Raw genomic sequence first — 13,751 nt, forward strand, 5'->3', positions numbered from 1 at the left:
TTACAAGAGTTATATCCTCTTGTTGGGTTGCTCCCTTTATCATTATGAAATGTCCTTCTTTGTACAGGCTTTGTTTTAAAGTCCATTTTGTCTGACATAAGTATCGCTACCTTTCCTTTTTAAAGTTTACCTTTGCATTAAATGTCTTTTTCCATCCCTTTACTTTCAGCCTGTGTGTGTCTTTCGATCTGAAGTGGGTCTCTTATAGGCAACATATGTCTGAGTCTTGGGTTTTTTCTTTTTCCAATCTGTTTAGACACCCTGTGTCTTTTGATTATAGGGATTAGTCCATGTACATTTAAAGTCAGTATTGATAGTTATGTAGTTATTATCATTTTATTATTTTCTGATTGTTTTCATAGTTCTTCTTTGTTCCTATTATCTTGCTCTCTTCTCTTGTATGTTGATGACTTTCTATAGTATGCACGGGTTCTGTTCTCTTTATTTCTTGTTTATATTATGTTGATGCAAAAGTAATTGCGGTTTAAAAGGTTAATAATTGCAAAAACCGCAATTACTTTTGCATCAACCTAATGCCTTGTAGATTTTTGGTTTGTAGTTACCCATGTACTTCATATATAGCAAGCTGAGTTTATAGCAGTCTCTTTCAGTTGATGGTTGCTTAAGTTCGAACACACTTTAAAGTCACTACAATTTTTACTCACCCTCTTCACGTTTGTTTGTTTTTTCATTATTTTTTATTTCCTGTGTGTGTTTGTGGGTATCGTTTAATTTGCTGTAATTATACATGATCCTCTTACTTTTGCCTTTTAACCTTTGTACTGTGTTTCCCCGAAAATAAGACCTAGCCAGACAATCAGCTCGAATGTGTCTTTTGGAGCAAAAATTAATGTAAGACACAGTCTTATTTTACTATAATATAAGACTGGGTCTTATATAATATAATATAGTATAAGACTGGGTCTTATATTAATTTTTGCTCCAAACAACACATTAGATCTGATCCGGTGAGGTCTTATTTTTGGGGAAACACGGTACTAGCTTTATAGTTGGTTGATCCCGTGCTTTTATTATGTGTTTGTCTATGTCGGCGAGAACTTTTTTCTTTCTTCTATCTTCTTATCAATATTATTTATCTGTTCTTTAAAAAGTGCCTTTAACATTTGTTGAAGTACTGGTTTAGTGGTTATCAACTAGCCTTTAACTTTTTTTCATGTCTGGAAAACTTTGTCTCTCCTTCAATCCTAAATGATAGCTTTGCTGGGTAAAATAATCTTGGTTGTAGGCCTTTGCTTTTCATCACTTCGAATATTTTCTGTCACTCCCTTCTTGCATGCAAAGTTTCCGCTGAGAAATCAGCTGACAGTCTTACGGAAACTTCCTCATAGGTGACTAACTGACTTTCTCTTGCTGCTTTTAAGATTCTCTTTGTTTCTGTCTTTGTCATTAACCTTTGGCATTTTAATTATGGCTTGGTGTGGGCCTGTTTGGGTTCATCTTGCTTATGACGCTCTGTGTGTCCTGGGCTTGTATGTCTGTTTCCTTCACCAGATTAGTGACATATTGAGTCATTATTTCTTCAAGTAGTTTTGAATGCCTTGCTCTCTCTTCTCCTTCTGGTACCCCTATTATGCGAATGTTGGTTTGTCCCAGAGTTCCCTTAAACTATCCTCATTTTTCTGATTCTTTTTTCTTTTTGCTGTTCTGATTGGGTGTTTTCTGCTATCTTATCTTCCAAATCAATGATTTAATCCTCTGCTTCATCTTATCTGTTGTTGATTCTCTCAAATGTATACTTCATTTTAGTTATTGTATTCTTCATTTCTGACTGGTTCTTTTTTGTGTTTTCTCTCTCTTTGTTAAAACTCTCACTGAGTTCACCTATTTTTCACCTAAGTTCATTAAGGATCCTTATAAACCAGTGTTTTGAATTCCATATCTAGTAGATTGTTTGTCTCCATTTCATTTAGTTCTTCTTCTGGAGTTTTGGACTGTTCTTTCATTTGGGACATGTTTCTTTGTGTCGTTATTCTGGCTGATTCCCTGTGTTTGTGTCTATGCATTAAGTACATCTGCTACATCTCCCAGCCTTGGCAGAGTGGCTTTATGTAGTAGTTGTCCTGTGGGGCCCAGTGGCACAGTTTCACTACTCACCTGAGCCACATGTTCCAGGTGTGTCCCTGGTGTGGGTTGCGTGTGCCCTTCTGTTTTAGTTGAGCCTTGATTGCTGTTGGCACATCTGTGGATGGAGTTTACCCTCAGGCTGACTGGCTGGGAGGGCTGACAGTGACAACAGCAGATGAGCTGTTTTGTGGGGGCTGACCCCATGGAGCGGGAGTCACTTTAGCAGGACTCTGCTGCCAGCAAAGTCCGCCCTTCAGATGTGTCATTTATGGAGCTGGTTGAGTGGTGCGCTGGTGTTTTCTGAAGCTGGCCACCAGATATGTTGGTTCTGGAGTGTCTTAGAAGGGGTTCCAGTGCAGGCCAAGTTCAGCACCACTTGTGCTTGGCTTGGGGCCACCTGCTAAGAGCTACAAAGCGATCTGTGGTTGGTTGCCACTCATACTGGGCTTGGATGTGCTTGGGAGAGGTTATTGTCAGCCATTACTTTCTGATGAGGGAACATTCTATGGCTCTTATTTATGCAGGGTAGAAAATGGTACCTGATTTCTGTTGTTTTTGCCCCCTTTCCATTATTGTGTACTTAGTGATGGTATAATCAACAAGGAATTAATCTAGATTATTGAAACCTAGACTGCTGTTTCTTTAAGTTGAGACCAGTATGTGCTTTTTATCTGAAAACTGAAAATTTTACATCCTACCTAGTTTGTTTCCTTAATTTGCCAAGTTATTCATACTCAATGCCAAAAATTCAGACATGGAAAAAGGAAATATATATATATATATATATATATATATATATATATATATATATATATATGATCCTACCTTTCAGAGATAAACTGTTCTGTTTTGAGGTTTTTTCGGGTTTGGGGGTTTTGTTGTTGTTGTTGTTGTTGTTGTTTTGTATTTATCCTTCCAAACTTCTGAAAAATATTTTTTTCACAAATAATATGATATAGTGTTATATAAGTTGCCTTTTTCACTTTGTAATGTGGACCTCTTTCTGTCAAGCACATGTGTATCTATATAATAATTCAGAATGGCTGCATTATATCCTATTGTATGTGAGTCCTATCTTATTAATATAATCCCATGATGGACATATAAGCTATTTATGATTTTCATTAGTATAAACAATGCTGCAAAGAACATCAATGTACAGCCATCCATTTTATACATTTGCCTGATAATATGAGAATTGCCTTTGTTCCAGTTGACTTAAAAATCAGAAAAGGTTCTTTGAGACTTATATGATAGATAAGTTGCTAGTTAGTAGCCATTTTTACTCATCTGTAGGCTCAGCCTGCATTCGGGTTGTGCACAGATTGCCTTAGAAACTGAAATTACAAAGGAACTTCTGTCAGTTATGAATATGACATTGAGAAGCTGTGTTTTAACTCTGTCCTAATTGCTCATATTTAAAACAGTTGCTGACTGGCTTCTACCTTAAGGGACAGTTTGTAGTTTAAAACAATGGCACTGGCAGCTGGTAAAGTGCCTGTGATATTAACCATACAGGTTGCCTTTGTCCATACAACTGGTTAAGTAATTAACTATAGGCTAGCATGGGGAAACACTACTAATGAGAAGCACCTGTTTATAGGCTCACACATTGTAACTTGTAGATTAATATCTCTTCTCCTCAAAATCATAGTCAGTGGTACATTTCTGTGATCCGGTCCTTTGGGAAATAGAGGCATCATGCATGGGAAAGCCTGCCGTTTTTGCCTTACTGCAGAACCAGCGAGCTTACATAACCTTGAGTACCTGGGGCTACTGAAACTGTGGAGTTGGGCTGACTACTCTAAAAGTTTCATCATCAGCAAGAAGTAGGTAGCCTAGACCCAAGAGATAGGTTGCACATGTTAAAAACAAAGGGAGTACATACATAGTCTTAGAGTGATTCAGAAACAGAAGCAGATGACAGGTAAGTATATTCTAGGTCAGCATATCAGCAACAAAGCCCAGGCAGATCACAAATAACTGCCACAAGAAATGACAGAAGATTGTTCATCGTATGATCAAAGTTAGAGAAATGGCTGATGCCTAATATTCTTAGTCATAGGGATCTATGTCACACATAGAGTAGAAAGGCACAGAGATGACAGGTGGTAGGAATGAATTGACCCTGTATCCACATTGTCATTTAACAGCTAGTTTATCTGCACCAGCTCAAATGGTTGCTGAAGCTCTCGTCTTGCCAAGTGCTCTTGGCCCAGGTCACTGCAATCTGTGTGTGCCTTGATCAGCCATTCTCCTGTCACTCTTGATAGTGCTATCTAGGCTTCAACGACAGAACCTAAGTAGATGATTCCAGAGAGCCCCATTTCTGCTGGGTGTTTTTGTTTTGTTTTGTTTTGTTTTGTTTTTGAAACAGACTGCTGTCTTCTCTGTAAATCATTCAGGATTGTTTTTTAAAATATCATCAAAATTAAACTTTATGGAAATAGCTATCACTATGAATCTGGCCAGTCTAGTGCCTTTCCTTTCATTCTTTTCCTCCTTTTCCTAGAAAAAAAGGTTAAATATGAATAAACATTCTGATTCCCCCTTGATATATACATTGCTTTTCATGCCCCCCAATAGGAAAAAAAAATAGTAATAGTATAGTCAGTAATATAAGGAACTAGAATGGTTCCTCACTTTTTTAAATTAATCCAAAAATTAACACCTATATTTCTATTTTTTTCTCGTTGAAATTCCACCTCTCTTTTAAGGCCTAATTGGGATGTTTTCCATGACCCGCAACTCCTGCACTCAAGGGATATGATTTTTCTCTACTCGGAACCTCCATCATACTTAGACTGTAATAGATGCTGTGAGACATATAGTTTCATGTTACAGTTGTTTGTACATCATCCTCTCCTCCCTAATAACTTACGAGGGTGTCTGTTATGGTACTCTGTAGATACTTAATGCAGTAAAATTTGTGGGTGGATGAAAGGGTGGAAGGGATGGAGGGCGCAAGGAAGGAAGGATGGGTTTCCTTTCCTTAACTTAATGGCAAATTATGTTCCCTGTGTGTGAGCAGTATAGCAGAAGGTGAATTGAAGGATCAGTTCCTGATTCATTGCTAATGACTGGATGATTACTTAATCAGCAGACAGTTGTTGAGAAACAGCTATGTGTAATCCCCTGTGAGAGACACCTGAGCCGCTCCGGTATAATTTGTATGGTTTCTCTATGGGTTTGCTCTTCAATATAAATTTCTCATATGTAATTTACTTGGGAGCTTTTCCTTCCAACTATTTTCTAATGTTATTCATATTTTTATTTCTTACCTTTTCCATATTTTCCAGATGCGCAGGCATTGTCATCAGATTTTCAACCTCATAAAGAGAAAATTTGTCTTAGGGCCCAATTGCATTTCCTAGTATAGAAGCAAACATAATGCATTGCTAATGTGCAAAACCAAGGACATTTGAAAAAAAAAAAAATCTATTCACTAGCTTTGACATTGTGTCCAAAGATAATCAATGGCAAGGTCTGTGGCAGTTGAAATACTGAACAATATACTGATTTTATTTTGTTTCTGAGCCATGCTTTTCTAAAATCCTTTGAAATACTCAAGTTACCAATTATGTAAATGCTAGTCATTTAAAATCCCAAGAGGTTGGTTGTACATGTTATGAAAATACCATGTTTATGATAGATAAAAGTAACTATTGCATATTTTCTACATTTGTAGCTTAATACGGATTAAGTTTTTAATGCCTTGAAGTAATATTACTATTGTACTATGTGGTTTTACTTTTATCACGTATTTCAATCTTCCTAAAGTTGCTATAATTGAGTTTGTTTGATAACGTACCTTTATATTACTACAAGACTTGATAGTTTTCAAAATATGAGGTTCGTAATAGAGATAGAGAGTAAAGTTACTACCTGGCAGGGAGGATAAGAAGAAAGTGAAATATAGAAAAGTGATTTAATCTCCCTACTGCAGTTTTATAAAATATAATTTGTTTTTCCCCTAGCCCAGCAGAGTTTCATGCTGATAACAAGCTACTGAATTAATAAATCCATTGCAACTATTGAGACTTTTCCTTTAATAACATAATGAATGCTGAGCATTAAGAAGAGAAAAGGAAAGGCATTCTTTGTACCGATGTTACCTCTAGCAGATCTATATCCCTAAGCGTAGGAAAAGTACCAGCATCATACCCTGAGCAATATCAATGTGAAAATAATTTGTGCATCTCAATTAAAATACTGTATTTTCTACACAAAAGCACACTGTCTCCTGGAACATATTTGCTTATTTTCCAATTGGAGAGACATTTAGGGGTCTATTTTGTTATCATTACATGTGCTTAACTCCAATTACAGTTAATGGGAGCTGTGTGTCTATAGTCACAGTAGCCTCTGAACTACTTTAACATTATTGCTTTCCATTACCATCCTCGTTAAAATACTTTCATCTCTTCTGCCAACCTGAACTACCACGGTACTCTGGGTTTCTGTTTTCTTGCATGGATTTATTTGCATGTAATGAAGGATATAGATTACAGAACATGGCCTGTTTCTAGTTTTAAGAATATTATGATATCATCAAGATTAGAAATAGGGCTAGAACTATTTAATGCTTAGGTGGAGGTAATTGATTGGCTTCTAGACATGGATTTTTGCATAGCACCATTGTATACAGTTCTGTTGGAATAAAATAATTTTGATACAGTTTAATATTCGTGCTTTCTAGTGGAAGCCAATTTTGTAAAACACGAGAATTCATGATCTGGATGCACTAGATTTTACCAACAGCCAACAAAACTATACATTTAATTCCAATTATTCAAATTTTTGACAAGGCCATCATGATGAGAGTAAGACTATTATAAAATCACTAGGTAGAATTGGTGATGCTATTTTATTTAGTGCTGGCCTCTACTGTATTCCAGAAGAAAAGTGGGCAGCCAGCAGAAAAAGTGATCAGAAGACGGGGAAAGAGGCTTGTTAAATCTTTCAAGAAAATGAGAAACCTAGGGAGAACTCTTAAAAACATCATTAGGGATGTTAGAGTCATTTGACTCATTGGCACTCAACAAATAGACATCTGCCTAGCCTTACTGGGGCAGCCTAGTTAGTACCCATTGGATTTGTTTTTCAAGCTGTGTTGTTTTCAAGATATTTTGTGATGATAGCGTGATGTAGATTTCCAAAATGCGCCCTAAAAACAAGTGCTTGAAATGAAAATATAAATTATGGAGGATTATTTCCATCAGATATGAAAACATATTATGAGGCTGAAATAACTCAGGAGGTATTGGCACCAAAACAGTTGGAAAAATACTTTGGTCACTGGAACAAAAATGTACCCTACTGTCTAAGTTTTGCTTTGTCTTGTGCACCTGAAACTAATAAAATTAAAAAAAGAAAAGAAATGTACCCTACTATAGATAATTTATGATAAAAGAGGTATCATGAATCAGTGTAGAAATTCATGATTGTTTAACAAATGGTGCTGGGACAACCATTTCCTCTTTGCAAGAAAAAAAGGAAGCAATGTGGAAACTTACTGATATTGTACAATAAAATAAATTATTGATCATTTAAATAACTAAATGTAAAAAAAAAATCAAACCTCAAAGAACAGAAAAAGATACTGTTGAATGTTTATCAAATGTCTCTGGCTAGAGAAAGACTTTCTAAGCTTAAAAATGAAGGAACAGATCACAATGCAACAGATCAATAGATTTAGCTACATAAAAATAACAAAAGTGAAAAAAAAAAAATAACAAAAGTGAAACCATATGTTCCTGAAAGCCCAGAACACAAACCAAAGAAACAATCAACAAACTAAGGAAAACATTTGTAATACATACTTCAATTGGCTACCATCTTTAATATCTAGAATTCCAAATAAGAGCAAAGGCAAAAACCTAATACCCCAAAAGATTAATGCGCACAGGACATGGCCAGCATTTAAAGGAAGAAATGTAAATGGATAACATATGAAAAGTTCCACCTCACTGGGATTTGAAGAAATGCAAAAAGAACAAATCAAATGCCACTAGCCACTTTTCATATTAGCACATTTATAAAATGATTAATACCCAATAATGAGGTAAGACAGGCAAATGCAGATACTTACTGCCATTGGATTTAAATTAATACAACTATTGTGGAATACAATTTGGACTTAATTTTACATACTCAACAATGCCACTTCCACACATGGTGTATATAAAGATATAACTATAAGGATGTTCATTGTGAGGCTTTTTATGGTAGGAAAAAATGGGAGTATACTCCCATCAGTAGAGATACGGTTAACCAAATTGTGGTGTGTTCATGTAATATAAAGAGTATGTGGAGTAAAAATCATGTGTTCAGTCTCATGTTTCAGAAGTTTAATGACATGCAAAATTTCTACAATAAAATGCTAAATGAAAAATTAGAACACCAAATTGTATATGTAGTTTGAGCTCAACATATTTTTTCTTTTAAAAAGCCACTATTCTGGTAAGAATCAGTCTGGTCAATTAATAGAGCAATTGGCTGTCCTCTACCAAGAGATTAGGCCTAAACCTAATTCAGCTGCCACCTTCTAGTCATTTCTAGTGAGAGAGATACTGTTTCAGGATCCCCAAAATCACAGGGAAAAAACAAACATACAGTTTTGGAATCATGGTACAAAGGGGAAAAAAATGTAACTTCATCTGAGAAGATTTCAGCATAACAATTTAAAATAAATTTTCTTTCATCAGTGTTTGGAATGCAAACAGCTACACAATAGACATTTCCTGAAGCAACCTGAAATTTTCTTGTTTTTTTTTTTAGCCTAAACTCCATTAAAGCAGTCCTCTGCTTGCTCAATTTGCTGGCAACAATGCCTATCCATTGATGTTGAGTCTGCCACACCACCACATTTGAAAAGCTTTGGAGAAAACAAAGCTCACAGTATATTACAGAGTTTCTTTTGCTTTGTTTTCTAGCCAACTAATTGACATTACAATGGGATATTTTGTAACACCATGGATAGTATATACCAGGCACACTTATTTTTTGTTACCCTGCTGGGAGAGTATTGGGCAGTTATGTTGGGTCAATATTGATACATCTACATGCCTATGAAGCACCAGGAAGCAAACAGTTCATCCATAGACCACACATGGACACATGACCTGGGGGGAAATGAATAATGGACGTTGCCTTTTTAGTCAGTTTTCAGTTTTAATCTGACCTGCTCATGCAATATACAAGATGCACCCTTGTACCTTTGGCATACAGTCACTTTGTTAGAGGATTAATTGCACATTCCCAGGTTACCTACCACAGGCTTGAGTCCTTTGATCTCTCTCACATCACATTTTGTCTAAGCCTTATCTCTGATATACTTATTTCTCAGTTATTTCACTTGACAAAGTTTTCAGTAAGAAGGAAGTTAGTGGTGTAGATTTAGCTATGGATCTGAAACTTTGTGACATTCAGGTATTTCATGGATGATGTGCTTTGTATATAGTCGCTGAATAAATGATTGCATAAATCAATTTTAGAGCAGTACAATAATGGGTTTAATTCATTCACTGTAGGACTCGGGAAGATTTTGAGATGAATGCCAAATCAATTTATGTTCAGAAAAAGCATAAAGCTTCTTGCTCTTAAGACAGTGGGGAAAGTCTTGACATTGGTTTGAGCTGGTTAACCTGACATTCAGAATATGCAGAAGCATATTAAAGCTGGGCCATGTATTTCTTTCTCTTATGGTGACAGATTGGAATATTGTTTTAATTTTAGCCTCTCCTCCTCCATAGAATGCATATTTCATTATAACTATGCCCCTCTCTGCAACTTCACACTATGACCAGGTCACCCTCTGGAATAGCAGAATCTTTTCACCTTCATATGGGCCATATTTTAAAGACTGTTATGACCAAGGAGAATCTAATCTGTTAGGGTACGCATCCCCAACTATGGTGGGAAGGTCCATCTTGGGACTAACATCTCAGGCTTTACTGCTGCATTAATCTTGTGTTTACAAACAGGAGAATCCCTTAATGAATTCCTAGACCGTGAGGATACACTAGACTCTCTAGGCTTTCTTATTCACTATAGTATGTTACCTCATGTGTTAATAAAATGGAAGCAGAGTAAGATTATGACAAAGCATGCCCCCCATCCTCTAATGAAGTGTATTTGCCTGTATCTCACTGCACAATATCCCAACAAGTATGTAAACACAGATGGATGCCTCCCCCATCTTCTTTTCTTCATGTTCCAAAAAGACAACAGGCAAATTAGAAAGGAAAGCCACTAACAAAGCCCTACACATCAGGGAAATACGTATTTTAAACTGTTGACTTTTTGGAGAGGCCCCTGTGTTCACCATGTAAGCTATTCTAGTATTAATAGTGTTGGGAAAATCAGACTGGTTAGAAAAGTGAATTTGGTTCTGTCTGAGTCTCCTGGAGCTCTCAGATCGTATCACATGGCACCTTCTTCCTCGATTCATGTTTCCAAACAGGAAATACAATCATTCTCACAACCACCCAAATTACTCAATCACCTCTGACCGCAGTAATATCTAACATTTGCTCCTTTTTCATAAATTTGATACCAACTATGTGCCCTGATATTATGTGCGTCAGGCCACTCATTTTTACCCAATAGCATTTAATGCTATTAATATGGAAGTTTGTATTGCACAAAATTCAGTGATTCTCAATCTCTGCTTCAAAGAAGACATGAATCTAAGCATGAAATATCATTATTAGATTGCAAACTGTTAGAATATAAAGAGAAATATATATACATATATATTCATATTCATGCTATATATACAAGTATAAAACATGTTACCCTCTAAATTGTGTGATCCATGCAAGTTTAGAGTATAAACTAAATATATATTTTGTACCTAAAAGGCTTTTATCATAAATACAGATAATTGTAAATAAATCACAAAATCCAGATCATTGTTGCCATTGTTTTTAATGACATTTTTCATAAATAAGATTGTGGGTTGGTATTTTAAAAACATAAGTGGTGACCTTTACAGAATTGCTTCCTCTTATAATTATTTCATGAACATAGGGGACTGATTAGGTACCAAAAAATGAGAGAGAGAGAGAGAGAGAGAGAGAGAGAGAGAGAGAGAGAGAGAGAAGGAAGAGGAGAAAAGAGAGAACGGTAGGAAATGTAGAATAGTTTTCTTCTGTGTATGCCAAGAGCTGGATTTGGACCCTGAACCAGCATTTATCTTGCCTTCCAAAACCTTCAATATCCTTTCCTCAGTTTACTTTGACCTAAAAGCTTATTTTCTCATGCCAAATGCTACCTGTAAGTTGCAGGTTGACATGAATCCTCACATTACATCATTTAATGCTGTGAGGCAAGGTTTTTGCATATGCTACTTCTCTTGAATCCAGTCGGCAGTGAGTGATGCTTTCGGGTGCCAGTGGCATTCTGGGAGTGAGTATGAATGCCAGTTTGACTTTAGTGTGTAAGACCACTGAGATGTAGGCCTTTTCTTGAGATGGGACAATTGTCCATGAATGGTACAATCGTTCTCGTGTCTGATAGCTTTAACACTGAATGCTTACATGCTAGCACTGCAGTGGTAACTGTTATATTATAATCTCATGTTTAAATGTTTTCTGAGAAGTCCCAAACCAATCTGTGTGGAAACCAGTGACATCTAAATAATTAGCCCTTTGTCTAGGAGTGTTATCTTCACACTTTTAGCTAAATTGTGATCCAAATCACAAACTACATCATGGATTTTTTAATAGTATCTTTAAAAGGATACCCAAATAATCCATCACTCAGATATATCTCTAAGAAGAGAAAATGCCTCTTTCTCACCTCTCAGCGATATTATTGCATATTAGGCACTTTGAGCTTACAGCCGGGTGGTTCAGTGTCCTCATGCATACCAGTGTCAGTGGGCCAAAGTCATGGAGGCCAGTTAGCTTTCTCTGCTCAGTGTTTTGACCACAGACTATCGGGAGTCCGTCAAGAAACACCAGCACGGATGAAAAAGGCACCATGGCAAAATCTCTGCACTTCTCAGTCCATTCTCCTCATGGAACAGGCAGGATGTGTTCCTTTCACACCACCATCTTAGGGAGGAAATGAGTAGTAGCTTGGGAGGCCCCAACATTTACCTCTGAGCAAAGCCAGCCTGACATTAATTTTGCATCATAATCCCCCATCATACCATTGATTTGCTGTGTAACTTCATCACCAAAGCAGAGATAATAGGATAGAATAAAATGGGCTTACCTCCCGGTGATACTGTGTGAATTAGCAAATTAAGGAGTGTAAAGTGTTAGCATTTATGTAAGTGCCGGTGGTTGTCATTATTTCTAGGGACTTAGACTCATTCTAAATAGAGAATCTAAGTATATTAGGCTTTTGTCAGAAAGGGATTTTCACCCACATCAATTGCATTTCGGCTGAGCATAAAACAGGTGATAATAACATAGTAGTGATCACCGCAATGCAGATCTGTAAACCTTTTTCCTATTAAAGCCAAAATGATTTTCAGCAACTTTCAGTGCTTTAAAACTTTGCTTTCCAAGCTTTGTGCCAAAGGCTCTGTCTACAGTGATTATTCTTCCTGTGACGGGTGAGGGGAATGGGACCTATTCATTATTCATTCCCATAATGACTATATAAGGTATTGAATTTGTTTACATCATGCAATCAGGCAAAGACTCCGTAGCTGGTTTGATTGCCACATATTGCAATCATTGTAAAAAATTAAAAAAAAAAAAAACTCTTTTCTGCTCTGCCCACGCTGGTGTCCTTTAGGTATCCAACATACAGATGGAAAACTCATGGGGAATTGAAGTGCTTTCTAACAAAAGACACCGTCCATAGATCCTTTCAATTTAACATCTTTACCAAGGAATTTCGTTGTCGCCTGCTATTTCCATGGGGATCATGCTTGAGAAAATTCTTCCATTTCTTGTATCACTCTGACTTCACTTACCAGGAAAAGTCCTTTAGTGCTGATTGCAGAACTCTTGAGCTCAGCCTGGCAGCTGCAGCATGAACTCCTCAGATCTGGGCTCCTTGTTACTTGTTTACATATTCGTTTGAAGTGATTTTTTCAGGACTATTTGAAACCGTCTCTTGACCTGACATCGTGTAATAGCTGAGATCTAAAACTCACCGTGTTTTTGGTTCTTTTTCTCTTTGTCTTCCAGATAACAGACGAGTACCTTTGGAAAGGTCACGCTCTCGCCACAATGGAGCTATTCCAGCTAAGTGATTCCTGATGCCAAAGAATATCAAAATACTTAAGTAAACAAAACCACGCATTTTGAGAAGAACCAAACAAGGGGATAGAGAGGAAAGAAGTGCATTTCTGCAAAGATCAAGCCAAGCCGATGAAACAGCCTGCATTTGTAAAGCTATTATTGCAAGACTCCTCCTTCAATTATACTAATATGAATATAATTACTGGGATTATAAAATGTGTGTTCCATTTTAGTGTAAAGATCTGTATTGTTTCTTGCTGCGTGTGACTTGATGGTGATGATGAAAAATTAAGAAATTGAAGAGTTCTAAGGCTTTCAAAAACATTCTGTTTGTCAAAAATTTACTGTGACTCAAATTTGCAGGTCACTACCCTCCCACCCCCTGCCCCCCCAAAAAAGGAAGAAAAGAGAAAAGGAATAGAAAGAATTATTCAAGGTCTGCTTCTCATTGCTGTAATA

General features: G+C 36.6%; 1 protein-coding gene across 3 annotated transcripts in view; it reads left to right on the forward strand.

The window, feature by feature from the left end:
* DIAPH2 (diaphanous related formin 2) overlaps positions 1 to 13,524 on the forward strand; it is an 823,692-nt gene extending 810,168 nt beyond the window's left edge. For all 3 annotated transcript variants that reach the window (XM_019756670.2, XM_019756672.2, XM_019756671.2), the window contains one exon: positions 13,239 to 13,524. In XM_019756670.2, the coding sequence (XP_019612229.1) occupies positions 13,239 to 13,303 (65 nt within the window). In that variant the 3' untranslated portion in view covers positions 13,304 to 13,524. The remainder of the gene's footprint in view (positions 1 to 13,238) is intronic.
* Positions 13,525 to 13,751: the final 227 nt, after the last annotated feature.

This window comes from Rhinolophus sinicus, chromosome X (genome assembly GCF_036562045.2).
Source record: "Rhinolophus sinicus isolate RSC01 chromosome X, ASM3656204v1, whole genome shotgun sequence".
NCBI lineage: Eukaryota > Metazoa > Chordata > Mammalia > Chiroptera > Rhinolophidae > Rhinolophus > Rhinolophus sinicus.